The sequence below is a fragment of the Nycticebus coucang genome, chromosome 2 (assembly GCF_027406575.1).
Source record: "Nycticebus coucang isolate mNycCou1 chromosome 2, mNycCou1.pri, whole genome shotgun sequence".
Lineage (NCBI taxonomy): Eukaryota > Metazoa > Chordata > Mammalia > Primates > Lorisidae > Nycticebus > Nycticebus coucang.
This window is the reverse complement of record NC_069781.1, coordinates 111,918,027-111,944,836: the sequence shown is the minus strand read 5'-3', so window position 1 is coordinate 111,944,836 and position 26,810 is coordinate 111,918,027. Positions and strand designations below refer to the sequence as shown.

The window sequence follows — 26,810 nt, the reverse complement described above, 5'->3', positions numbered from 1 at the left end:
CTCTGCTTACCTCTGGGCAGCCATGCAGTGACCTCGGAAGGACCCGCAGCATGCCTCCCCACACTCAGGGGACCCAAAGCTTGGCCTGTAGAAATTGCTAAATGCCTGTGACATGACTGATGGACAGGAGTGTGGTCAGAGGGAGGGCACCGGGGGCAGTGGCCAGCCAGGACCTGCTCTGGAGGCTCAGGAGACACACCTGCTGGCTCCTCCCCTAGACCCCAGGTGCCCCACTACCTGGGTAAACAGGGCTGGAAACGCAGGGCCTTCCCTGGACCCCACAGAGGGTGTGAGAGGCCCTGGCAACCCCATAGGCATGGGCCTCTCACAGGCTGGGGGCTTTGGGGCAGTCGCTCCACATCAGTGCCATCGGCCCCTCCTCCGCTGGGGTGACACATCACCCGACTTTCTGCAGAGGGTAGGAAGCCAGGTGGTGGCTTGTCCTTCTTTCTTCTCTTCTTTATTTGTCTTCTAGGCCCTCTTCTCTGTCTGTTCCTCTCTCCCTTTCTCTGTTTCTCCATCTCCCTCTCCTCTGTCCCTGTCTCTTTCTTTGTTTCAGGTTCTCTCTCTCTCTCTCTCTCTCTCACACACAGTTGAATCTCAGAATTTGGAAACCCCCCACGTATAACCCCCTCCTCCAGTATCCAAGGATCCCTCTGTCTCTTTAAGGAGGGGTGACTAAGGATGCACCAGGTGACATTGACAGATGACACTTGAGAACAGAGGCAGCTCCATCCCTGGGGTTTGCATGCTGGGAGCAGTTCTGGGATTGAAACTGCCCACACTGGGGGTGCTCTGAACAGCGAGGAACAGCCGGGAGTAGTCTCACATCAGGTGGTGTGTCCACAGGGACCACAGGTTCACTTGGTAGATAGTAGGGGCAGCATCCGGGCCTGGCCTAGACCTGGCCTGGCCTCCCTGGTGTCCCAGCTTGGCTGCATGTCTCCATGTGGGTGACTCCATGTCTGTGGGTGGTCCTGTCCCTGATAATCCTGTGGAGTCTGTGGGGCTGGGGCAAATTCTGAGGAGACAGAGGAAGGAATCTGACTTCTAGGAGAGCCCCTGCCCTACCCCTGTCCAGCTGACAGCCAGGCACTGCCAGCCCTGCCTGTCATTCCTGCTGCCCCAGCTACAGGGGAGTGTGGCTACAAGGGAGGTGTCTAGATTGTCAACACAGCTGCTAAGAAGCTGGGTACCATAGAAGACCCCAAATCTCTGGCTGATGGTGTTTACCCGGGAGCCCACACAGACTAGAAGCAGGGGTTGGGGAGAAAACGGGGTTCCGATGGGAAGGGGCACCTGTCCTGCCAGACCAACTGGGCTGAAAGTGGCCAGTAGAGCCCCACAGTACTTACTGAATTAAGCCATGCCTGAGCTTGGCCAAGCTCATTCTCTAAATTTGGGTATTTCTCACAGGCAGTGTTTTTCAGCCCAGGTACCACTGTGCAGCAGAGAGCTGGGACAGTCTGCATACCTGGGGTCCTCCCACCCACGCTGCAGGGACCTGCCCAGCTGTGCAGGAGTGATGATGACCAGGGCCCAGCTGCACATGTGGGCAGCACACCCCACAGCCTGTAGGCATCACACAGGTGGGAGTGGCAGAGGCAGCCCAGACCCTTGGTTCTGAATTCAAAGTCTCCACCATTCCCCTGAGAGGGTGGCTCCTCTGAGCTGCTGCTCCCAGGATTGGGGCACAGGGACAGCCAGTCCTGGCCACCACCACTCAACTTCCATACCACGTGCACTGGGCAAGGCTGTGGTATCCTCCCCTGTCGCCTGTCTGTAATGCTGACCCCACAGGCTTGGGGTCCATGGAGATAGAGAGCTTCCTTCTCTCTCAGGCCTCAGGTAGACCCCAAGTGCTAGAGGGTGCAGGAGGGCCAGGTGCCCTCAAGGTCCGATGGTGGCGTCCTAGGGACAGTCTGCCAATAGCTACAGTAGACGCTCACTGTTGTGCACAGTGGGTTTGGCAGCACTGGGCTTACCGCAAAAGGTTGGAAAGAGGTTCGTGGCAGGCTGGTCCCCAGAAGCAGACTCCGAAGGAGGGTACAGGGCCAGTGAGTGTCAGGGAGGGCCCCTGGGATCTACGTCTGCCAGGCTTGGTTGGGGGGGCTCTGGAGCTAATGTGGCCCAGTAGAGTCTTCTCAGGTGGGTGACATGTGCACATCTGTCACCTGTATACCCCTGGACAAACCTATCTTCGTCATGAGCACCTGCCCCCTCTGGCCTCTCTCAGAAGGTCCCGACTATGACATGATGCTGCAAGGTGGTTAAACTCCCCAGGGACCAACTCAGGACAACCCAGACCTCCCCTTTCCAGGCCTCAGAACAGCTTTGTTCTGAGGTGGGTTGATTCCTAGGAGCTCCTCCTGACTCATGACTACAGGTGGGGTCCTTGCCCACTGGGCCTTGGGACCTAAGTTCATGTGAAGAAACATTTAAGCAGCAGTGAGACAGTCCGACCACAGCATGCTGAGCCCCAGTTTCTCTCCTGCAGCTTCCTGGACAGTTGTGTATTTACTCTTGTCGATTCTTCTCACAAAGGGCTCTGGACAGGACCAGGTGCAGAACTGGAGGCACCTGCTCTCCACATGAACCCCTGGGGGTGCCTCCCTCCTGAAGGCCCTGCCTCTTAAATAAGCTGCTCACTGGACTCGCTCTTGGGGCTTTAGAAAATGTTGGCAACCAGGTCACAGCCCAGATCCAGCAACCAGCTTCATCGCCTCCGCCAGTGAATCCTGGGAGCATGGACTCAGGTGGGGGCCATCAGCCTCACCTGACGGCTGTGAGGGACACTGAGCCTCTGCTCTGCCAAAGCCCCATGGAGGCAGAAACTGTGTCTCAACAAGATACCTGTAACCTTTCGGCACAGGGAAGAGTGAAGGTGAGACCCGGAGCCCTCATCGTCCTCTCAGAGTCTCCCTGCTCTGAGTCTCCTGGTGCTAACCTCTAGGGAACCAGGTGGGCAGCACAGAGCAGGCCTGGTGGGGCAGCTGGCCCCTGCTCACTGTGGACCCCAGCTGTGCTACAAAGCACCACAGACTGGGTGGCTTAGACTATAGAAATGATGGAGGCTGGAAGTCCAAGATCAAGGTGTGTTTCTTCTGAGTCCCTTCTTCTTGGCCAGTAGAGAGCATCTTCATGTGAATATGGTGTCCTCCCTGTGTGCGCCTCTTATCCAAATTTCCCCTTCTTTTAAGGACACAATCCTATTGGGTTAGGGCCTACCCCATGACTCATCTTAAGTTGGTCATCTGGAAAGATCCTTTTTCCAAATAAGGCCACATCCACAGGTGCTGGGGTTGGGACTTTACCTCTTCAAGGGGACACAATTCAAAACCACTGGGAGTGTCTCAGGGAGAGAGTGAGTGTCCAGAGTAACTGAAGGGCAAGGACAATGCACCAAGTCCCCCAGAGACTCCAGGTTTGTCCCAGTTCCCATGTGGTCTTCTGAAGTTGTCCTCAGGAACTCGCCGCACAGCTGCAGGGTCCACCTAAGAGGGAACCAGCTACAATCCATCAACTGGAAGCTGCTGGGAGCTGGGAGCAAGGCTGTGATCTAAGCCCACTGAGAACATGCCACTTTTAAGCCCTTGAGATGAACCAGTGCATTCCAGGACAGAGTCCTTCAGCACTGTGTTATGGGCTGAATTGTGTTCCCCTCAATACTCATACACAAAAGTCCTAGTCCCCAGAACCTGGGAATGTGACCTTTGTGGATATAACTAGTTAAGATGGGGTTGTACTGGAGTAGATGGGACAGAGGGAGGACCATGTGAGCACACAGGGAGAAGATGCCATTTGTATTGGGAGAAACCAGCCCTGCCCACACCTCCCTCCTGGGCTTCTGGCCTCCAGAGGGTCAGAGAACAAACATCTGCTGTCTGGGGTGCGTTGTCTTGGTGGGCCTAGCGAACTCCTGCCCGCAGGAAGGCTGAGCGGAGGGCTGGGTGTCGCTGATGCAGGGAAGGTTGAGAACATGGGATGAGAATATGGAACAAAGCCGTGAGGCTGGGCCTGACACCACACCCACTCTGGAGGTGCAGCAGATCTGTTTCAGAGATGGGGAGCCTTGGTCTCCACGCAGATTCCAGGCCAGGCTGTTCTGGCAGCATCCCCGAGGGCCACACGCAAGGCCCTGGGACACCCAGCCATGGGGAAGCTGATTTAGGCAGGTGGGAGGGGAGAGGCTTTTTCTCCTACTATTCTGGCTTCAAGAAAGTATCTCTAAGAATCACCAGTGGCCTGAAGCATCAGCGGAAACATGGGAGACGTCTTGCTCCTCCATCAGCCAGGCCGGCAGCCTGGCACAGCATGGTTTCAAACCACCTGGGCCATAGCAGATGCTGACACTGCTGAGGGCTGTGGGGCTGCCACCCCTCCTTCAGGACACTCCCTGGGAGACCAGGTGAAAGGCACGAGAGATGGAGTTTGTCGTAGGCACAATGCTCACTGCACCTGCTAGGCTGGTGGGCAGGGGGCCGACACTGTCTGGATGAGGACAGGCAGTTGTGGCCAAAGTCCAGGTTCCACGGAGAAAGTACTGCCAGGTATGAAGAGGCTGCCACCCCAGCACCCACCCTGGCACCCACCTGCCCCTTCCCCTCATGAGAAGGGCAGAGCAGGTTGGCCTCTGAGCGGCACAGGGAAGACAGGCCTCCCATTGTGAGGGGGGATGGTCAGCTCGGACAAAGACCTGGGCAAAGTGCAGTGGCCAGGGTGGGCCGCAAGCCCTAAGGAACAGCCTCTCTGTAGTTCTAGGTCTACGTGGTAATAGTGGTGTCCATGCTACGGCCCAGCAGTGGGTGGCCCAAGACAGGGATAGACAGGGATAGGGGGCACCAGGCCCCACCCTGTCCCTATCGGGGACGTCTGCCTGCTGTGAACACCAGCAAGCGCCCGGTCTGCACTCCATCTCCCAAAGGGAGAAAGCAACGATCAAGTTGGTTAAGAATAAAAGGTCATTTTCATGTCCAGAGGAATATTAGGAATACAAAAAGATCTGAAAAATAAAAGGGTAAACACACCTGCGTAACAGACACACACTATACGCACACAGGTACACACAGACATGCATACATACCACAGACATACACACACATACCCCTCATCTTCCCACACGCCACACACAAACACACAGATACACACACGCCCAACAGACATACACAGAAACACATTTCCTTACCTGTTCACTGCCCTCTGGGGCTGGTGGTGTCTCCGTGAGGGGTCCAGCTCACGTCTCTTTTCCCACCCTCACATCCTGCACCACACACAGATACACACACGGACATGCACGCACACCAAACACACAGACACCCGCTCACATAACTCACCCCCCCACACACACTCACACAGAGACACACAACACATATCTGCCGCACACCCATATGCCTGCAAACGTACACGCACCAGACACAGAGACACACGTCAGAACACCCCCGTGCCCCCAGCATCACACACACAGAACGTGCACACACACACACAGGCATGCACAGAATCCTGGCAAGACATTACAAAAAAATACAGGCCCCACTAGCCAACCACGGACCGTGTGGGTTTCACGTCCTGATACACAGAAGTACAAACTCTGAATGGAATGAACCCACCAGGGGCACTGTAGGGGAAGCCCCAGCCCCAGATGAAAGAAATATTCCATAGAAAACTATTATTTAGTGCTCAAGACAAAGTACTGGGATGTCACTGAGAGAAAATGGCATAGAAAACATTAAGTAATGGATATCTTATTAATTTTTAAGAGTATTCTAGAAGGAACAAGTCCCTAAATCTTTTGATTACAGATACAACACCAATTAAAATGGCCCTTTATTCACTGCTGTGCATTATTTTTCTTCTCATGAATCTCTTCAGCTTAAGGTCTGCCTCATTTCCAAGGCAAGTGAAAACCGTTCAGGTCTGCTGCTGTCTCTGCAAGGGGTCTTCAGCTCACGTCTCTCTGTCAGGGTTTCCTTTCGGCTTGAGGGGGGTAGTTAGGCAAGGCTCTTCCTATACACGAAGAGCCATTGCTAGGGGTGTTACCTAGAACCTCCGGGTTCATTGCAACATTGAAAAATCATTTCCTGTGCAGTTCGTGTGGTTGACTGCCTTCTCCCTTGACAAACACCTTCCATCCTGGGACAACCCAGTTGATAAGGACTCTAATTTAGCAAAATGATTTTCTTGGTCAGTGACAGTTCCTGCATTTCCTTACCTGTTCACTGCCCTCTGGGGCTGAGACCTTTCCCCAACTCCTGTGTCGGGGAAGAAATAAAGTACAGCGTGGTCACCACACCCCTGTCAACGAGCAGGGGGCATTAACTGTGCTGTGTTTCAACTTCTCAGCTGCGCAGGTTTACAGAAATGCACGGTACCATTTGAGATGATCTGTGGAGAACCATCGGCATTGGCTCTTTAGTTTTATGAATAAGGGAGCGTTGTTTATGAACAATATACACTTTTCACTCGTTGTTCCACAGTTTGACGATAGTTACACAAAAATGATTTATTGAAAGACCTCCAGGATTGTGCAAGTTTAAAGTCTTATGACTCATGGCTTCGGTAAAATAATGCTTAGCTAAAAAAATAAAGTCGTTCCTGGAAACGTCCCCAGATGAGTGGTATATGAGCTGTGAGCATCATGGGACCATCTGGGGCCTCCTTAGGGGCCAGTGACCTGGAACACTGGCTGGTGAAATGGACGTTCAGGTGGACACGGGAAGTGTGGGGTCATTAGCTCGGGGCATGCTGGGCCCTGTGTGTGCTGACTGGGTTTGGCGGCTCTGGAAAAGTGCTCTTTCACTGGGTTCATTTTACAAAACTGCAAAATAATAAATGAGTGGCCTTAAAAAACTTTCTGTAATGAAATATCAAATGCTATACCCTGGCTGCTCCCGCTGTATTAAAATGTCATCATTCTCTTTTTGTTTGGAGGAAAAGTTGTTTGTATGTGTCCTGAGTGTGTGTGTGTCTGAGAGGAAGAGAGTATTTGATGTGTAAATAGCCCACGACTGAGGACAGGACAGGGTTGCTTTCCAGTTATTAAGAACACGAGTAACTGCTTCCTTGGAGTGATTTCAGGGGACAAAATGACCCTCCCACAAATGCCCAGTGTTGCAGCTCAGACATGCTCTGCCAGCACAGCATTTCCCAGGGTGCCCAGGAGCAGCAGTCCCCGCAGGTCAGTAGGTATGAGTACATGTGCTCTGTGACCCAAGCAGTTAGGACAGTGCTGAGCCAGATGAGATCCATGAAAATGTCTCGTCTGCAACAGTTGGCAAAGATTTCAATAGTTCAATGGGCCCTGTGAATGGACTCAGCTGTGTTTTCAAAGTTGTTTAATCAGGGAAATGGCTTGCCGTGCAGTATGTCCCCTCCCTTCAGACTCACATTCCCTGGAGACACTTTGGGAAATGCTTTTTCAGGCCACAGAGGACAGGGCACGGGAAGGAGCGGGTGGGAGGGTCTTGGAGAGCTTGGCTTCTGCTGGGCACCTCACACCAGAGAGGGTGTAATGACTCAGTGGGACTTGTTTTCTGCAAAGCAGGGATGCATTTCCATCCTGAGGCCACAGCCGGTGTCCAGGAAAAGGAAGGGGACACTATGTTGTTTATCTATCCCAAACTAAAGGATAATTTAAAAACCCCAATCTCCCCTTTAGGGTTTTCAAAGAGTCTTCATCCTCCCTGTTACAAGAAGTTCTTTAGTCCCCTCCTAAATTCTGAAGGACAAGAGGTCTTAGACAGCTACCGCTCGCTGCCACTGCAGTGATAGCTCATCGTATAGGCTTCCCCCTTCCTGAGGTTGAAGGCTTGGAAGCAAAAGGTCCGCACTGATTTCCCAAGTGCCCTGTGCTGCCTGCAGAATTCCTCCCAGTGGGTGGCCGTTGGCATGGGCAGCACAAACTGTGCAGCCTCTGGGTTTTTAGAATAAGGCCACCGCTGCGCCGTCAGCTTTGGCACCCTCATCTGAAACGTAGCACTTGGGGGCTCAGCTTGTGTAACATGCCCAAGGTCAGTGCTGGAGCCATTTGTCATGTAGGGGATCCTCCTCCAACTTCACTGCACTATTTCTTGGGCACTCTGCACCCATCTCATCTCCTGGCTGGCCAGGGGAGCCTTGGGCCCTTCAACCTTTCCATTTCCCCCACACCTGGGAGTGGGCTCGGCAGGAGCAGAGAGATCTGAGTGGGACTAGGGCAGAGGCATATGGCTCCACATGTACATGTAGGTGTGCACACGTGTGTACGTGTGCACATATCCATTCATAGTCATACATATGTGCTGCATGGTGCATGTGTGGGAACACACCAACATGAATATGCATACATGCACACACCTGTTTGCTTGTGTGTACATGTGTGTGTATGTGGATGCATGTTTGTGTGTGCACACGTGGCAGGAGAGTCCCAGTGCTTTACTCAGACAGGAGAGGTCTGTAGGGCTGAACAACTGGCCTGGGTGGATTTCTAAGTGGTTATTTGGAAAAAGGTGAGTGTCTATGTGTCTGTGCTTGTGTGGCATATTGTGTGATGTGTGTATGCACTACACAGTGTATGTATGTTTGTGCAATACATGTCTGTGTATTTTTGGTGAATGTATGCATATGCTGTACTTGTGTGTGCATGTAATATATATGTATCTCTCCGTGTACACGTGTGTATGTACATGTATGTGCATTTGGGTTCATAGATGTGGGCATTCTGCACACATGCATATGCATGAATGCATATATAAGTGTGTTGCATGAGTGCACATATGTGCACCTAGGTGCGCATACATGTATATGTGTGCACATATGTGGTACATGTGTGAGAACACACCAACATGAATGTGCATGCATGCACACACCTGTTTGCATGTGTGTGCATGAGGACACATGTTTATGTGTACACATGTGTGTGTATGTGTATGCATGTGTGCATGTGTGTGTACCTCCTTTAGAATAGGAGATCAGGACTCCAGAACCCTTTCCTTGTGTCTCTTGGTGCCCCATAAACTGTCTTCCCAGTGGGAGGGACAGCCCAGAACCCCTATAGCTACGGGGATGTCAAGGTCTCCTCAGTCTACCCTCTAATGGGGAAGGCTGTGGGCTGTCAGGCCCCCACTGGGCAGCTCCTTTCCCATGAACAGAAAATATAGACCTCTTCTGGCCGGACAGAGCCCTCCCTGATAGACCTGTCACCTCCATATGGCGGAAGCTCACAGATGCCTCTAAGGAGCCTGTGTACATCTGTCTTTTCAGGCAAGGGCAGATTTAACATCTTAGATACATGCTGTGCCTGTGACAATCCTGTTTGACACTCTTCATTTGACTGTGTGACCTATCATATCCTAGTAACTTCATGGAAATAACAAGGCTAATTTTAAATTTTTATTAAGAACCACAATTTAAGAAAATGTCCCCTGATGAAACGTAGCTGCTCAGACCTGAATGGACAACAGGACACATGGCCTCCCGGTGGCAGAAGCCTCAGGGAGGCTGGATGGCCTGGAGACCAGCAGTCGCCTCTGCAAGGGGAAACATGGGTAGACTTGTGGTTGGCAGCTGATGTCAGTGTGAAGTCAGCACCTGTAAGCAGGATGAGGCGTGCAGGGTAGGACGTGTCCCGATGGAAACCCATGTGCCATGATCTTCACCACGGCACACACTTTTCTGTTGTAGAAACATTCCCCCCTGCTGGAGGACAAGGTATTCAGGCCTCCGCAGACAATATGATGCCAGCCAGGGACACGTGTCTGTCTGTTCCTTCGTTTCCTGCTAAAGAAGGGCCAGTAGGTAAAAGGCCCATGGGTGTGAGCCCAGCCCCAGGGAAAAACTGGGCTGTACAGTGGGAAGGGCAAGGCGTGTGCAGAAGCAGCCCAGGCTGGACACTCCAGAAGAGGCCACAGAGACCTTTCTCCAACCTTCCAAACTGAGTCCTTTTCACATTAAAAATTCTTTAATTTAGATGCCTTTCCCTATTTGCTCTCCTCTGTGACCCAGGGGAAAGGAATTATTCCTGGCTGTAGGACATGATTTTCACTAGACAAGACATCCCAGTGCTGGTCACAGTGTGGACTCTGCACACAGGAAGCTGCTCTCCCAGGTGGGGGGCCAAAGAGATTGTCCAATAGCAGGGACACTTCTGCCTGGCTGAGGCCGCCTCCAGGGAAGCGAGACACCTGCCTCCCCCTTGCCCAGTCCCATTCTGGGTGCCTGCGATCCCAACAGCGTGTGTGGGGGGGTGCTGCTCAGAAGTGAGCAAATCACACGGAAGTGCGCACACATTGGCTGCACATGTGTGCTCTCTTTCCCGTGAGCATGTGGCCTGAGTCAAAGACACACTCTGGGAATAAAAAGTGCCTTCCTGCACCGAGAGTCCAGCCCTGTTGCCTCTCTCCAACACAGAGTCCCACACGCTCAGTCTCCCCTCTCACGCTTCCACAGCTGTCTGTGATCTGACCCTCAGTGATTTGGTCATCGACCTTTTTAATTTCAGGGACCCTATGTTAGTTTTGAGAATCTGCTCAGCATGTTCAACACCCAGGGATCCTCTCTTTAATAAAATGAATAAACTGGCTGGAAGCAGGGGCTCACGCCTATAATCCTAGCACTCTGGGAGGCTGAGACAGGCAGATTGCTTGAACTCAGAAGTTGGAAACCAACCTGAGAAAAAGCAAGACCTCATCTCTATGGAAAATAGAAAAACTGAGGCAAGAGGATCTCTTGAGCCCAAGAGTTTGAGGTTGCTGTGAGCCATGTGTATGACACCACGGCACTCAACCTACGGCAACAGAGTAAGACTATATCTCAGAAAAACAAAAATGGTTAAACCACCAGGTAGCATGATTCTAAAAGGTGCAGATGGCTTCTCCACATTTCTTAGCATACTTCCTACAAGTAACTCCTGTCTTCCATGGCCGAGCAAAGGTACCGGCGGGTCCCCTTCGCCATGCCTCACTCCCATCCCCCTATTAGGAGGCCTCCTCTGCTGCCCATGGCTACATACGTATTTTCTTTAACTGTGCCTTAAAATGTCTCAGGTATCTGAAGAAGGGCCAGGTCCAAGTTCATTTATATCTACTGATGTAAGAATTGTGGCTAAATATCCCTAACTTTTAAGGGCCCTGGCAAAACTGGTATCAGTGGGTGATGATTTTCATAAGGTCAAACATTAAGTTAAGGATTAGCTAAGATTAAACTAGAAAAAGTTCTCAGGTCAGCATCTTCAAGCCAAAGTCACACTCAGTAAGCCCTGCTTGTGGGTAGGGCTTAGGGTCTTTGACTTTATTGTGAATTCATACTTTCTTTAGAAACTCCCCTTTGGACGGACTGGATGGCATGTTACCCTCCATTACAGACACAGAGAAAGGGGATTCTGGCTGCACCCTCTCTGCGGAGGGGAGGAAGTATGGACAATGCTAGGGAGATGACAACCCAAAGTGCTCTGCTATCCTCGGTCAAGCACAGGGTCCTGGGCATCCTGCCTCCCATGCAGTCTCCACGCAGAACTTTATTCACCATCACCATACAAGAACAGTCTCCAAGGCAGGAAGAGGGTGTTGGGGGATGGTGAGGCAGGCTCATTCATTCAAACAGCCCTCAATTTCCACATGGTTCTGTGTCTTTGGCCCCACAGCATAGAGAGCAAAAGCAGCATCCAGGCATTGTTTGTCCTTTCCTAACTGGCCAAATGCTTAGAAATACCACTGGTCAAGCTTGATTTTCTTTCTTAAGCCTCAAAGTACTTTCATATCACAAATGCTTTTCGGTGGCCAGGGACCAGTCCTGCAGGCTGTCAGAACCATGGTGTAGAGGCAGCAACTTCCTCTTCCTTTCCCCTCTGCCACTCCTCTCAGGGTCCTGTGCTGACGGCATCCCTGGATATTTTGGAAATGCCACTGCATACCACTTGGCAATGCGTCTGGGCCTGCCAGGCCCTCACGTGCAGCCCAGGACCCAGAGAAGGGGAAAGACACAAAGGGATTTGGAAACAGGTCCTAAGAATAACCTGTCATGAAAATCACACAGACGACAGAACAAAAGAATCCAGTGGGCCCCTCTGGTCCATACTCCTTCTGGGAGTAAGTTTGCTTCTTCAAGGGCTGTCTCAAGGTGACAAGGCATGTCCCTTCCAGGGCCAGCTCTCCTGGCTGGCAGAGGGGATGGAACACTGGGAATCCATCACTCTGAAAACACTTTCCTGTCTTCTGCTCCTCTGATCACAGGCAGCCATGGACAGGGGCAGAAGCTGTTAGTTGACCACATCGTAGTAGTAATTGCGCAGCCGCAGTTCCACCGCTGCGAATCCAGGCCTGTTCTCCACCCTGAAAAGAGGAGAGCTGAGTTATCCTTTGCAGTATGCCACCAGAATGCTACTCGGGGGCACAGGTGGCCTACCCCCCAACACACCTATTGCAGGTGCAGAGGACTGGTGACTGCAGCTCCTAGTGGCTGACCCTAGGACTGCGACCCATGGATGGCCAGGGGGCTGTGGAAACAGAGGCCAGCCCACCCAGACCTGAACCTAGCCTTTATTTTAATCTGCTGGCCAAGTGATTCCTGTCCACCTTAGAGTGGGAGAAGTTTTGCACCAGAACTCAGAATCTTTCAAACCCACTTCAGAGGCTCTCTATAACAGAAGGTGCCTGAAAATACTTAAATGTACTATATACATATTTAATGTTTGACTCACTCTTGTTAAGAGAAGAAATACTCACATAACTTTAACTCTTCCCTACCCACACTCCAATCGATGGCTCTGGAGTATCTGAAGAAGGACCATTGATAACAGATTCTTATTAGACCCAAAACCTTTCATGCAAGAAGCAGAGACTCAGGCCTTGTCTGTTAAACATCTTACACAGCAAGGCCTCCCCACCACTGTTGGCAAGGGAGGTATTGATGTCAGTAAACTCAGGGTAAAAGCTTTAACAACTGGTGATCTTTCAACAGACATTTACATATGTCTTATTTTCTCTAACACGGACACATTAGCTAGATCAGTTGGGAGGAAGTATTAAAACATTGAGAATATATCCCCACTTAGAAGTTATTTTTCTTATTTGCAGGATTTGGAGATATATTGCAAATGGGCAAAGTTGCCTAATAGAATGTGAGGTTGAAAAGGAATGTGGGGCTAAACTGAGGGAAACTGTCCACCTTTAACCATGACAAAGTCCATGTCTAAAATAGCTGGAGAGTGACCCACAGTGACTGCGATTTCTTATAGTTCAGTCTAGATGCATAGAACATGCCTGAGAACCAAGAATCACTCATCAGTGTAAGAGCAGAGTGATTTCTACAGAACCCAAAGAGGCAGTTTTGTCAAATGGTATCAAAATACATGATATCTCCTAAGCTTTCAAAGAGCAAGCAAAAGCATGATAAAACTGTTCAAATCCACTAGCTCAGTCAGCCGTCTGCGGTCACAGCTGGGGACACAGGCCTCCCAGGGCTCCGTTGTGGCAGGCTGTGACTCTGAGAGAGGGTGTGGGGGACAAGGACAGGGGGCAGGAATGAGCCTTTGAGGAAACCCGTGTCTGCCCAGAGGGACAGCCTCTGTCCTGCTCGCAACCATCTATGGGCAAAGAGAAGGCACCTCATCTTTGCAAAATAGGATTCTCCTCTAACTGTGGGGATCCCAAGAGCACAAAGGGCGCCTGTGACTCTTGCTTGGAGGGTTTGCCTACCCAGCAGCCAAGCGGGTGGGCGGACCCTCTGATTTCAAACCCTTGCGGGAGAAGAGGAATGTAGATTTGGCACTCAGGAAAGACACCTGGACAGGTCTCCTAGGACACCTCTCCTCTAGGTTGGTGTAGAGGCTGCCTCCAGGACGCCAGGGTAAATCTGGGCCTCAGTAAGAGGAGGGCGACAGTTTCTGCCCCACCTCTCCTGTCCAGGGACCCTCCTCCTCCTCTGCCCTTGTCCCCATGGCCCAGCTCTTTCCTTCTCATCCTGCAGGTGTCAGCTGAATGCCACCTCCTAATGGAGGCCTATCAGGACCCCTAGCAGAAGTATGGCCTATCCCTCTCTCTAGCCATTCTCTATTCTCTTTTGAAGTTCCCAGTGTGTGATAAATATATGGATTTGGTCTTCATTCTGGGATCCTGGCACAGAATCCTAAAACCCTGGGAATTTCCTGTGGTTGGAGGGGCAGCCACATATGAATCTATGCTAATAAGGTGGCTCTGGGTGGGCCCCTGGGGAGCTTTAGGATGGGGAAACCAACTTCTCAGACCTCCAAGAGAGGAGAGGGGCTAGAAGCTGAGTTATTATCAGTGGCCAGTGATTTAATCGATCCCGCATATAGAATGGAGCCTCTGTAAGAAGCTTTACCTGATGGGGCTTAGAGAGCTTCTGGGTTGGTGGACAGGACACCCCAACATGGGGATAGATGCCCCTGTGCTCAGGACCCTGTGGACTGTGCCCTACGGACCTCTTCATCTGGCTGTGCATTTGCCTCCTTTTAAACGTCTTTTGTAATAAAGCAGGCCTCACAAGTACAGCACTTTTCTGCGCTCTAACCAATTGTCAGGTATAAGGTGGGGGAGCACAGGGACCCTGACACCTCTCAGAAGTGCAGGTGGCAACCTGGGGCTTGTGCTTGAGAGGGGCAGTCTTGTGGGACTGATCCCTCAACCTGCAGGGAGGGTGTGTGCTAACCGGGTAGTGTCAGGATTGAATGGAATTGGTTGCAAGACACCTGATCATTGTCCAAAGAGTTGGAGAATTTGTTGGTATAGAGGAAAAATCCACATATCTGGTGTCAGATTGTGTGAGTAAAAACAGCCTAGACAGTAGTTTGCTCTGGAACATTCTATCACAACCCAGAATAATACATTCAGAGAGGGGGTTAAAGTGCTTCACGTTGGCCTAGCAACACCCCACCCTCCAGCCAGCCCAGCCAGCCCAGCCTGGTGAGCCCTGTGGGGGAAGCGGTGGGCAGTGCTCATTTGCAGGGCTCAGGGTGTGAGGGCAGTCAAGAGAGGTGTGTCCAGTGATAGATTGAAAAGTGGACACGTCTGTCCATCTTCTCTCTCTTTCCTTTGTCACTCACTGCCCCCTTTCCCTCCTTCTCCCTGTCTCTCTCTGTCTCTCTCTCTCCCTTCCCTCCATCCTTCTACCACATTGGAGAAGGTGGCTGCTTACAATGGAGAAAAAAATGTAAAAAGCAAACACTCAGGGAATATATAGGGGCCATTTATAGTCCCATCACTGAATGTGCCACAGTCTGGAAAGTCTGATGTGTTTCTGTGCCCTGGGCAACAGGGGCAAAGTCCCTCAGTGTGAGAGGCCCTTAAATTCCAAACATGCCTGTGACATCCCCAGGCTGTGTGCCCTCCTCTGACTGAATTCTCAGCAGACTCATGGCCTTCTCAGGCACCCGCAGCATGCAGGACTGACCGGCTCTTAGCTTACTGTTTCCTGCCCCTGCCCTCCTCCAATGCCCGCCTTGCATCTTACAGGGCAGGCTCTGTGCTTTTGTGCTGCTCGGGGTTGGGAGGGCTGGGCAGATGCAGACTCTGTGAACGCCGGGCTCTCAGAGGATGTGCCGCTCAGAGCAGACCTTACCAGCAATCCCAGGAATTCACATGGTGCCTTGGTTTACTGATCATTAAATAGGACTCTGAGCTGCATCTAGACCCTCCCTGACTTGGGATTCTCTCCAGTGGGCAGAGGCCCCCCTGAGGGGCTGAGACCATTACAGACTACTCAGGATCAAAAGTTCCACCTTACTCCATTTGTAAGGGTTTTTCCCACTGGTGTCTTTAAGTACCTGAATGTCACTCAACTGGAAAACACGACAGGGACTCCCTTACGGATTCCTGTTTTCCTCCCAGGCTTTCACACCACCTCCGTCTGTGACCTGCACAGGGCACTACTTGGAACGTGGTGTTTTCCCTTTGCAAAGTGAGAGTGAAGGATGACTGGGGCACACTCAGGGTCCTGTCATCACCTGAACAGTCCCTTTGCAGCACCCCCCCGAGGACCACACCCACAACGATGGGGAGGTTAGGACCTCCAGAGAGCCTTGGCAACAACCTAGGTTACAGGACCAGCTGCTGTGCTTCTGAATCATCCCTGTTAGACATGCTTCAAGAAATCTTTTTTTTTTTAATTCATTTGTACCTTATCAAACTACTTATGTCTAGACAAAGTATCTGAATATTTGTCCCACTTCCCTTTTGAGGTCACTACCAGAAAATCTTTAATCTGAAAAGCAGAGCTTTGCTGGAAGAATTTGATAAACTGTTGTCATTTCTAACTGGGACATGGGCTGTTCACTATTTCTGTTTGACTGAGGCTTGTCCCCAGGAGCTGATTCCTGATGCTTCCAGAACTCAGAGAGTGCTCCTGCAGTGGGGGGCCAGATGGAAAAGATGTTGCCTCCCTGTCACTCTCCAGGCGGGAAAACACATTGTCAAAGGGTGTCCCCTTAAAGGAAGAAGACCGCTCTACTTTGCTCTGACTCCAGTGAATCACCAGGATGAGACTCTTCTGCCTCTACATCCTCCCCCTGGTGGACCCTTCTGGAAACAGCAGCACAAACTCTGTGTCTGTCCCCCAAGGACATCCCTCCCTGCAGCCCTGGTCCTGATTCCCAGTTCACAAGTAGACTCAGAGGTGCTGAGGACACCCCACAGCCCACGCAGCTCATTCCCCCGCTGGGCACATCTCCTTGACACCTCTTCTGGACCCCAATCACCCTCCGTGCCCACCCTTCACCCTTCACTCCTCCCTGTGAAACAATCCCCACAAAGAAGCAACCAACAGAAGTAAACATATCAACATTAACATGACATGCAAAAACACCGACTTTAACTCTCTCCCTGAGGGTTCATTTTAATTATAAGTTTTTGCATTTGTTTCAGAATGATTTGATGTCCACCCATTACCCTCTTCCAGGAAGTGAAGCCTTCAAGGGAAGCTGCAGGCAGGACTAAAGAACACTTGTAGTAAATGGTCACAGAGGGGGCCGTGGCCAAGGGCTGCTGTCCCCGGGGCCGGGTGCTGCTCCTTTGGGGAATAGCATCAAAAACAGATGGGTTCTACGCACCGGTGGTTCTGACCATTCTAGATTGGGCACGGGGAGAATGAAGTCAAGACTTCAAGGACTGGATGTCCCCCTAAAATCCATGAATAACATTCCTTCCTTGCCGACACTTTGCCATCTCTTTAGCACTACCACTCAGAGTTAGAGAAGATGCCACAAGGTCTGGGCAGGCCCCTTTGGCACTGAAGAGGCCCCGGCCAGGCCCTTCCCTAGCAGGATGGCACAGCGGGGGCAGGGAGATAGCTGCCCAGGGTTTGCCCTTTACCTGTGTGGCTGCCCCCTGGTCGCTTTGAGATAAAGGAGGATCTCACGCCACTCCCAGTTGTGGCAGAAAGATGCTCTGGGAGTGGTGAGGTCTCAGAAACCCAGGTGGCATCTGAAGCATTTACTGGGAATATCCCTCAACTTTCAGATGCTTCAGAAACGTCAGCTGTATCTGACAGCAAACCTGATTCCACAACGTGTTCGACCTATGGCCAGGATAAGAGCTCCGCTCTCACAGACGGTGTTGTTTCTGAGCTGTCTGGGTTGTGTGTGCACACTTTAGGGTCAGAGGGCCAGAGAGGAGCCTGGGACAAGACACATGTAATTCTTAGGTGCAACACATTGTGTACTTTAAAAGCATGACCAGCACTGAGGATCCGGTAGGCAAAATATGCAACGGCAGCAGGGTAGACTCAGGCCACTGCTGAAAGGACCGGGTGGCAACCCTAGCTAATCCATCTGTGAGCTGGCCAAAGGGCATTAGGACAGTAAAACATTCCCGTACGGAGCACTTCTACCATTCCTTATTGCCCCAAATGGAGTGCAGCCCTAGACTCTCACGGACATCTTCTCCCTTGGCCTGCCCTCACCCCATCCTCCCACCCCCACCAGTGTAATCTACATTGGAATTTGGACAGTTGGATGAGAGTAATTATCTAAATTCATTCTTCAGACTCTAAAGCTTCCAAGTGCCTGGGCCTGGAAGTGAGGGCTCACAAAACTGAGCCAGTCCCTGCATTATTTGTTTAGAAGGGTACACCTTTCCGATTCTTGAAAAGACAGAAATTATGCTTCTTTTTAATGCCCAGCCATTCCGCCTGTCACCAGGGCATTTGGATAAAGTGTAGGACATGCTGGTACTCACTCATATGTCCAGCACAGGTTCATCAGCTCGTACATCTCCCTGGGACACCCCGGGGGGCACCCCATCCGCTCTCCTTTCTCTAACATAGCAGAGACTTCACTTCCCTTCATGCCCTGAAACACACAGGATGCACACAAGCGTGTGAATGCAAGAGTTCTCAAATGAAGCCAATGGGACAAAGCGACCCACCCCAAGGCCCCCAGGTGTGCACATTGTACCATTTCAATTATGTGAAACAGAAAAGCGGGGGCACCTAATCTCTGAGGACAGCGTTGGACAGGTTGCCCCTGGGAAGGGCTCACTGTGCAGCGGGGCTGGGGCTTCTGGGTTCTGTTCTGCTCCTTCACCTGCTTTCACGGGTGGGTTTCATTTGGGAAAACTCATTGAGCTAAACCCTGGGATTCATGCCCTTTTCATTATATATATATATATTTGATTAAAAGATCTAAAAAATGTAGCTGGGTTGCAACTATGACATTGCAAACAGTTATGATTTCTATTTCAACCCTAATGAATGCTGATTTGGGTATGTGTTTATGTGTTTTTTGGTTGTTGTGACACATAATAGGCAATACACCTCCTGCCAGGGAGCTCAGAGAGGTGCTCAGATTTCATGATTTCCAGGTCCTGGGAAGACGAGGGGGTGCTGCTCTGTTCTAATGGCTGCACAGTGAGGACACAGAGTGGGAGTGGCTCACGCGGTATGGCTTCTGCCCGTAGGAAAACGCTTCCCACATTAACACTCCGAAGCTCCAGACGTCACTCTTGCTGGAGAACTTGTAGTAGTTGATGCACTCTGGGGCGTACCACTTCACCGGCCACTTCCCATGGGTCTGGGCCTGAAAGCAAAGCAGATGGAGACATTCCTTTAAGAATAAGTGCGTATACCCGTGTTCACGGTGGCATGATTCCCTATAGCTAAAACATGAGAGCAGTCCATTGATAAATGAGTGGTGGAAAAGCAAAATGGGGTCCAGACAGACAGTGGATATTATTCAGCCTTAAAGAGGAAGAAAATGTTGACTCATGTTGAGACATGGATGAACCCGGAAGACATTATGCTAAGTGAAATAAGCCAGCCACAAAACGATAAATCCTGTGTAAATCCATTTATATGAGAGACCGAAAATAGTCAAATTCATGAGACAGAAAGTGGAACTGTGACAGAAAGTGGACGCTGTAAGGTTGCTGTGAGCTAGGGAGAGGGTGGAATGGGAGTTAGTGTTTATTGGGTTTGGAGTTTCAGTTTTGCAAGATGAAAAGAGTCTGAACACTAGTTGTACAACAACGTGGATAAGCTTAGTGTTACTGAACTGTACACTTAAAAAGTGATTAAGAACAATAACTAAGAAAATGCCAGGAAGGCTATGTTAACCAGGGTGATGAAAATATGTCAAATTGTGTATAAAACCAGAGTACGGTGCCCCATGATTGCATTAATGTACACAGCTATGATTTAATAAAAAAAAAAAAAAAGAAAAGAAAGTGATAAGATGATAAATTTTATGTTAGGTATTATTTTACCACAACCTTAAAAATGAATAAAATCATGACCCACAAATCTGTGTGTGATGTGTTAAGTGATATTAAATCTTTCTCTTTAATTGTTGGAGATTCATTGAGGGTACAAAGAACCAGGTTACATTGATTGCTTTTGTTAGGTAAAGTCCTTCTTATAAAAAACAATATTGAATCTTAAAATCGTAAACACTCTTTTTAAGATTTCTATACCTGGCTTGGCGCCCGTAGTTCAGTGAGTAGGGGGCCAGCCACATACACTGAGGCTGGCAGGTTAGAGCCTGGTCCGGCCTGCTAAACGACACTGACAATTGCAACCAAAAAATAGCCCGGTGTTGTGGCAGGCACCTGTAGTCCCAGCTGAATTTTTGAGATTCAGGTCTAACTCTGGCATCTTTTAGTCTTTTCCTGCCACCTCTTTCTTTGGCCACACACGGCTTCATGGGGCACACATGAAGAGCCCAGCCTGGATGCTCCTTCACAGCTATGGTCAATACCAGCCTGTCCATAAGTACATTTAACTAGTCCTATTCATTTGTCCACAGTCTTCAGCCAAGAATATTTTGGCATAGGTTATTTGTGGTGTCATTTAAAAAATGATTTAACTTTCTAATTTCCTAATTAAAAAAAAAAAGCTATTGTTAGCAAAGGGTCAAAACCGTGCATAACAAACCTTCCACTCAGGTTAGCCATTTGGGCACTCAGGGCACAGGTGAGTCTTGTCACCTCCTGTTGATCTCACCTTCCACCTGGGAGAAGTCCTTGTGGGGGAGTGGGGGGATGGTCTCAGTGAAAACTGACTTTATGGTACTACAGTGGGACGTGATGAGAAATTCGGGACATCAGTCTGGACGCTATAAGGTGCCCTGACACTCCTCTAAAGGACACAAGTGGTTATACCTCTGTCTCTATCTTGTGTATTTTTTTTGAGATTTCGATTTCAGAAGCTGTAACTATAGATTCGTGTGTGTTATTTCAACCTGCCTCTGAATTTTACATTGATAATGAGGTAAACCTTTGACAAATACTAACTACACTGAAAAGTTAGTAGTGTCTCTCCACCGGTAACTCCAGCTCCTCCTCCACAGGGGGAACTCCCTCTGACAGCTTTCCTGCATCCTTCCAGAACACCCTGGATACATCTATAAATATGAAATAGATGTGTGTGTGTGTGGGTGTGTGCGTGTGTGTGTGATAAAACTAGGGGCTTTTGTGCTTTCCTTTTCTATTTCTCTACTTAAGCATGTGCTGTAGACACATTTCTAGGTCGACACATGCACATAAAGAAGTCACTTTTGAAGGAGTGGTACTGGGCACTCACACACATCTGCTCCAACTGGCGGACCCAGACCCCCGCTGAGAGGCCATGGGCAGCCTGCAGGGTTTGCTAGGACAGACCACGCAGGAATGCACACCCCCAAGTGTGTGTCTGCACTGCCGGGAGCTGCAGATCCCAGGGCACTGGGGTGGCCCGTGCTGCTGCGCAGACCCACACGCAGCCCTCCAGGGGCTGGAGCTCATTCGCTTTGGTGGCCTCCCTTTCTCTTTGATCTTGTCTCACTTTTTATTTTTTTCCATTTCACTGTGCTTTGTTTTCATGAAGAAATCAACCATATGCCCGTCTTTTCAGTAGTCTTTGGTCTCCTCTCGCTGCTTCTAACATGGCTTTGATTTATGGCCTTTCCCCCCTTCTTTATTTTCAGAGATGTTCTGACTTACTTTTCACTCATATGCCCTTTAGTATCTGTACCAGTTTTAAAACTGGCCCCAAGTTCTTTGACACTCCTCCTCTAACGAGGTGGGGTCTAGTCTCCACCTTTGAATCTGGGTGGGCTGCAGCTGCTCTGACCAGCAGAATAAGGTGTAAATGACCCTGAGGTCGTTTCTGCACCCAGCCTTGTGAGCCTGGAGGCCCCACTTCCTGCTTCTTGGGTAACGGGCTCTCGAGTCCCAGGTACCACACCTCGAGGAAGCCCAGGGGCCACTGGGCAGGTATGCAGCCAGCAAAGGTCCCAGACTGTAGTGAGCATCCAGTTGGTCCCTACTGTGTGAGCAGAGTGGGAACGATCCTGCTGCCCACCCCTGAGGCCACCTCACTGTATGACCAGAGATGCACCGTCCCTACGCCCCGGCCTGAGCCCTAGGACTCCAAGTAAACAAGTGCGTGGTGGCCTCCTAACGGGCACTCTGTTACACAGCAGTAGATACTCATTCATATTTCCCTCGCCCTTCCCCTCTCTGCATCCTGTTTCACACCGTCTTGTCTCGTCACCGAGACGACCTCCATGCAGTGCATGCAGTCCCACCGACCCCCTTTCCTGGCATGTCCTCATGCTGCTAGTCTAGGCTGCATTTCCCTGCAGTCCCCATGTGGCTCGGAGGTGCCTATCTCACTCCCTCCTCCCTAAGGGGCTTCTTCCTGCTCCGTGGGTCTCCTGGAACTCTGCCATCTCTGTCAGGGGCCAGGCCGCTGCACTGCCTAGGACGAAGGGGAGGCAGGTATCATCTCTTTGGGGGCATTTCCATCTACTGCCAGGTGTGGAACCCAAGCCCCCTCCTGCCACTCACTGGTTACACATTCAGGATCTGTCACCCGTTTCTGAGCACCCTGCACGTGGCTAGAGACCTGCAGGGCTGTCAGTGTGTCCTTGCTACCTTCTTTAATCCAAGGGCCCCAATCCCATCACATTTTCCAGCTGGGGACACTACATGTACCCTGTGGTTGAGTTATATGACAATGGGGCTTTCTTGTCTCTTCTCCCTTCTTTTAGTTGTTAAGAGGGCATCTGAAGGGTCAGAGAAGGGGAAAGTCACATCAGCAAGTGGGGGTGTTCATCGTGAAATTATTTTTTAGGAGGTCTAAACCCGCACCCAGGACTGATTTCCATTTTACATTTTGTTGAAAGTCCATTCTTAATTCCTCATAGCTTCTGCCCTAACAAACTAAGGGGTATATTTCTTTTCTGGTCCCACTGGTGTAATCACCCTAATCTTTGCTTTCCGGAACTGACTTTATTTGTTGAAACTTCATTTCTCCTGGATTAAGCCAACAGAACAATTTCCACAATGTATCAGATATATACCGTGCCCTGATTGCATAGCTGGAAGAAGATGATGAATTTATTTGACAGTTCTCATCTTCATTTTCTAACTAGATAGGTGTCGTCAAAAGATTATTGTGGAATAGATCCAAACTATAGGCTGTGTATGTGTTTCACAAGATGCTACTGGATGTTCGTTTTGTTGGAAAAGGACTGTCTGGATGAACTGGGTTTGACAGATTAGTGGAAGAAAACTCTGCTGAGATTCACAATGCTGAACAGCATGCAGGGAAGTCCTTCAGAATCACCCTTCCAATCCCTAGTTTCCAAAAAAATTTAACAAAAGCATCCCATTCTTCCTTTTTCAGAATGAAATATCAATTAATACTTCTAGTTCCTATTGTTCCGTGAAACATAATTGGGAGGAAACTGTTTTGAGTAAATCTCAAGGTGTGATATATTAGGGTATTTATGTTTTTTAAACAAAAGAATCAAGGCTTAATAAGAATGTATTTTAGATAGTTATTCTTAATTAGTGAAAGTGCTTCTCAAATCCATACCATAATAAAATAAAGAAGACCTACCTGGTCTTACTTTCACATTTCCCACCAGCTGAGCTTTCCTACCTTGTAATAGTTTTCATCAGCACGAAGTGCTTTGGAGAGTCCAAAATCACTGATCTTGGCATAATGTTGAGTGACCAGCAACACATTCCTCGCAGCCAGGTCTCTGTGCACAAAGTTGCTGTCTTCCAAATACTTCATGCCCATGGAGACCTGGTGAACCAGCTCTATGATGTTCTTATCCTTGACTTGCCTGGAAGTCACAACAGGGTCATTAACTGTAGCAGACGGCACTCCATGCTCCCCGTACACACAGAAGGTGAGCCCAGGTGCTCCACATTCTTAAATGACAGGAATCCCCCATGGTGACAAATAACCTTGTTAGCGTACAGCCACTCAAGACCGACACGTTCATTGTTCAACAGGACTGATTTTCTCACTGTGCTCTGAACTGCGCTAAAAGCCCTGGGACAGAGTGCTCAGCCCTGGCTCACAGACAGCCAAGCACCAACTCAAATCCTTGTCCCAGTTAGTATCACGCAGGTCACAACCCTGAGTTTCCATTTCTTACTTGGAAAGTAGAGTAACGACTTCTCCCTGCTACTCTGTCTTAGTCCAAGTGAGCTCACCGTCTCAGCAAAAGCTTTAGATGTGCACAGAGTGATCAGTGTGGATGATGGATGGAGTCAGTTAACAGTAACTGATATTTTACTTTTTAATATTTACTTATTTTTGAGACAGGGTCTCACTGTATCATTCTGGATAGAGTGGCATGGCGTCACCCTAGCTCACAGCAACCTCAAACTCTTGGGCTCAAGCGATTCTCCTGCCTCAGCCTCCTGAGTAGCTGGGACTACAGGTGCCCACCACTATGCCTGGGTATTTTTTCTATTTTTGTAGTAGAGATGGAATCTGGCTCTTGCTCAGGCTCGTCTCAAACTCCTGCGCTCAAGCAGTCCACCCGCCTAAGCTTCTCAGAGTGATTATAGACCTGAGCCACTGTGTCCGGCTTAGTAACTGTTATTTTTAGAAGTCACAGGAACTTAGACATCAGCCAGACATATGTAAGACATAGCTGCTATCCCTTGGAAAATGTTTCTTTTAAATGTTTGTTTAAGAAGTGTTCTTCCTGCTGAGGGGAGATTTCTTGTCAAGACATTCTGAGGCTGATTCACTGTGCCAATACTGAGTGAGGAAAAGAAGAAAGACAAAATCATCAAACAGAGTTTTTCTCTAAGCAATACAGATAAAAGAGCTGGGTCCAAACACTATGTCTCCCTTTGTTCCTTTCTCAAGGTCCACCACTCCTGTGCCTTCGGGAGCACCGCACGGTACCTGTTCTGCTGCAGATACTTGTTGAGGGGACCCAGCTCCGCCATCTCCATGACCAGCATCCAGGACTCGGCCTCACAGATCCCGATCATGCGCACAATGTACGGGTTGTCCAGCTGCTGCATGACGTTGGCTTCCGCCAAGAGCTCATCTTTGAGAGCTGGGTCGTTGGCCTCATTCTTCAGTATTTTCACAGCCACAGTTTTCACAACCCTGTGAAAGAAATCACGACACATAGACACTTTCCAGAATGGCTTACTTCTAGATAATCACCTGTGACATACAATCCCTGTGCAAAAACAGTCTCCTGGACCCATGTTTGGCAGAATGGAAATGTGTCTGGAGAAGCCTATGATGGGCGACTCCCCTTCCACCTGAAACCTCTCATTTTATAAACAAAGAGAGCAAATGGTACCGAAGGATGCCTTGACCAAGCGAAATCCTTGACTGTACAATAGTCAAGGAATTTTCAAATAAACCTTACCAACGACAGCATATTAATACCTAGATTCCGGTGGCATCTTGTGATGTACCATCTCAGAGTATGCATAACAAATGTGAATTTTAATTTCTTTAATATAAGTTGAAAGTGAATTTCTGGGTATAGAATTTAAAAGTGTACATTTAATACATTTTAAAAGCATATATTTAAATACATTTGCAAGCTAAACAACTGTGCTGAGAGAAACCTGAAAATGTTGAATAAAACCTAAGTGGAAGGTGGGCCATGTTTATCGGTTGGAAGACATGATATTGTAAAGACATTTTTTTGCCCCAAATTGATCCCGAAAGCCTCTCTTGTCCCTAAGCCCTCCAGTGGAAAATATGTATCCATAGTCATTATCTATGTTAATTTTCATTTTTAACCAAAGAATTAAATATCACAGACTTTCACAAACCAAGAAAATTGAAGCCTTAATGCAGGAAGATCTATATTCATTTTACAAAATAATTGTGAAGTATGTACATATGTTTTAAAATAAGCTCAGGGCCCATTGGACTGTATGTGTGCCTGTGTGCACATGTGTGCACTTGTGTGTACATTTGTACGTGTGTGTACATGTGTGCTCACACACACATGCACAAGCCCAAGGGGGAGGATAGCCTAGCAAGCAAGAGTCTCTGTGCATATATATACTTTTGTCTATACTTTTGACCCTTGAATCACATAAATTACCTACTCATGAAAAAGATTTTTTTTTACCAAATCCCTTAAATTTAAAATAGCATGAAACAACTATGCCTAACCACATTTGTATTAGTATCATACCAGCCTGAGAGTGGCTCTGTTTCAAAGGACTTTGGTATTCTCACTATACATTCCATGTGTGATGCCTTCCAAAGACCAAATGAAATGCAAAAACATTTTAGACATTCAGCAACTTTAACTGCTATAAATACTACGCATTTTTATATTTGAAATCATAAAATAAAGCTAATGAATAATTACACTACTGATATTTGGACTTGAGAATTTTCTGGGTAAGAAGAATGAGACACAATTGTAAAATCCAAAGGAAATACATGAAAACACTACCGTTATCATTGAATGAGTTCACTAATTAAATAATCCATATATGTATGTGCATATGACGATCTAAAAGACACACACACAATAACTAGTTAATAGCCCTAGCGTCTGGGTGATACAAATGTGATGTCTTTTGTTCTTAGGTTTCTGCTTGTTCCTGTTTACTAGTTTTCTACTAGTAATGTGTTATGTGTTACCTCTAAACTATACATAAGCTATAATATCCATAGTTGATACACATAATAGTCGCTTTCGTTATCATTGTACCAGAAGTTGACAAAAACTATAATGTTGATGACAAAGGGCTTAGCCGTGCCAGTCCACGTTCTGTGTTTGGGACTAGGTGAGCGCCATAGGCGTGCTCTCAGGAGTCTGTGGGGCATGAGCCACGTGGGGCGAGTATGGCAGAGACTTACTTCTTCATCTGGTAGTAGCCCTTCTTCACAGTGCCGAAGTTACCAGAGCCCAGCTCTTTGTCTTCCAGCGTCAGCAGCTTCCGGTCCAGGTAAACCTCCTTGGGCCTGATCTCCTCGGGGTCGGCGTAGGGGCTCTCGTACACCTCCGTGTCCATGGGCAGGGCTTCCCGCTGAGGGCCTGCAAAGCAGTCAGGAGACATACAGCCCAGGGCAGGAGCCCTCAGGGGGATTCATCCTTCCAAGGATGT

General features: G+C 49.1%; 1 protein-coding gene across 5 annotated transcripts in view; it reads right to left on the bottom strand.

Annotated features, from left to right (window-relative positions):
- Positions 1–11,220: 11,220 nt before the first annotated feature.
- SYK (spleen associated tyrosine kinase) overlaps positions 11,221–26,810 on the bottom strand; it is an 88,781-nt gene continuing 73,191 nt past the window's right edge. For all 5 annotated transcript variants that reach the window (XM_053578989.1, XM_053579003.1, XM_053578993.1 and 2 more), the window contains 6 exons: positions 26,563–26,740; positions 24,619–24,828; positions 23,347–23,536; positions 18,860–19,000; positions 18,162–18,274; positions 11,221–12,302 (listed from right to left, as the gene is read on the bottom strand). In XM_053578989.1, coding sequence (XP_053434964.1) covers positions 12,230–12,302; positions 18,162–18,274; positions 18,860–19,000; positions 23,347–23,536; positions 24,619–24,828; positions 26,563–26,740 — 905 coding nt within the window. In that variant the 3' untranslated portion in view covers positions 11,221–12,229. The remainder of the gene's footprint in view (positions 12,303–18,161; positions 18,275–18,859; positions 19,001–23,346; positions 23,537–24,618; positions 24,829–26,562; positions 26,741–26,810) is intronic.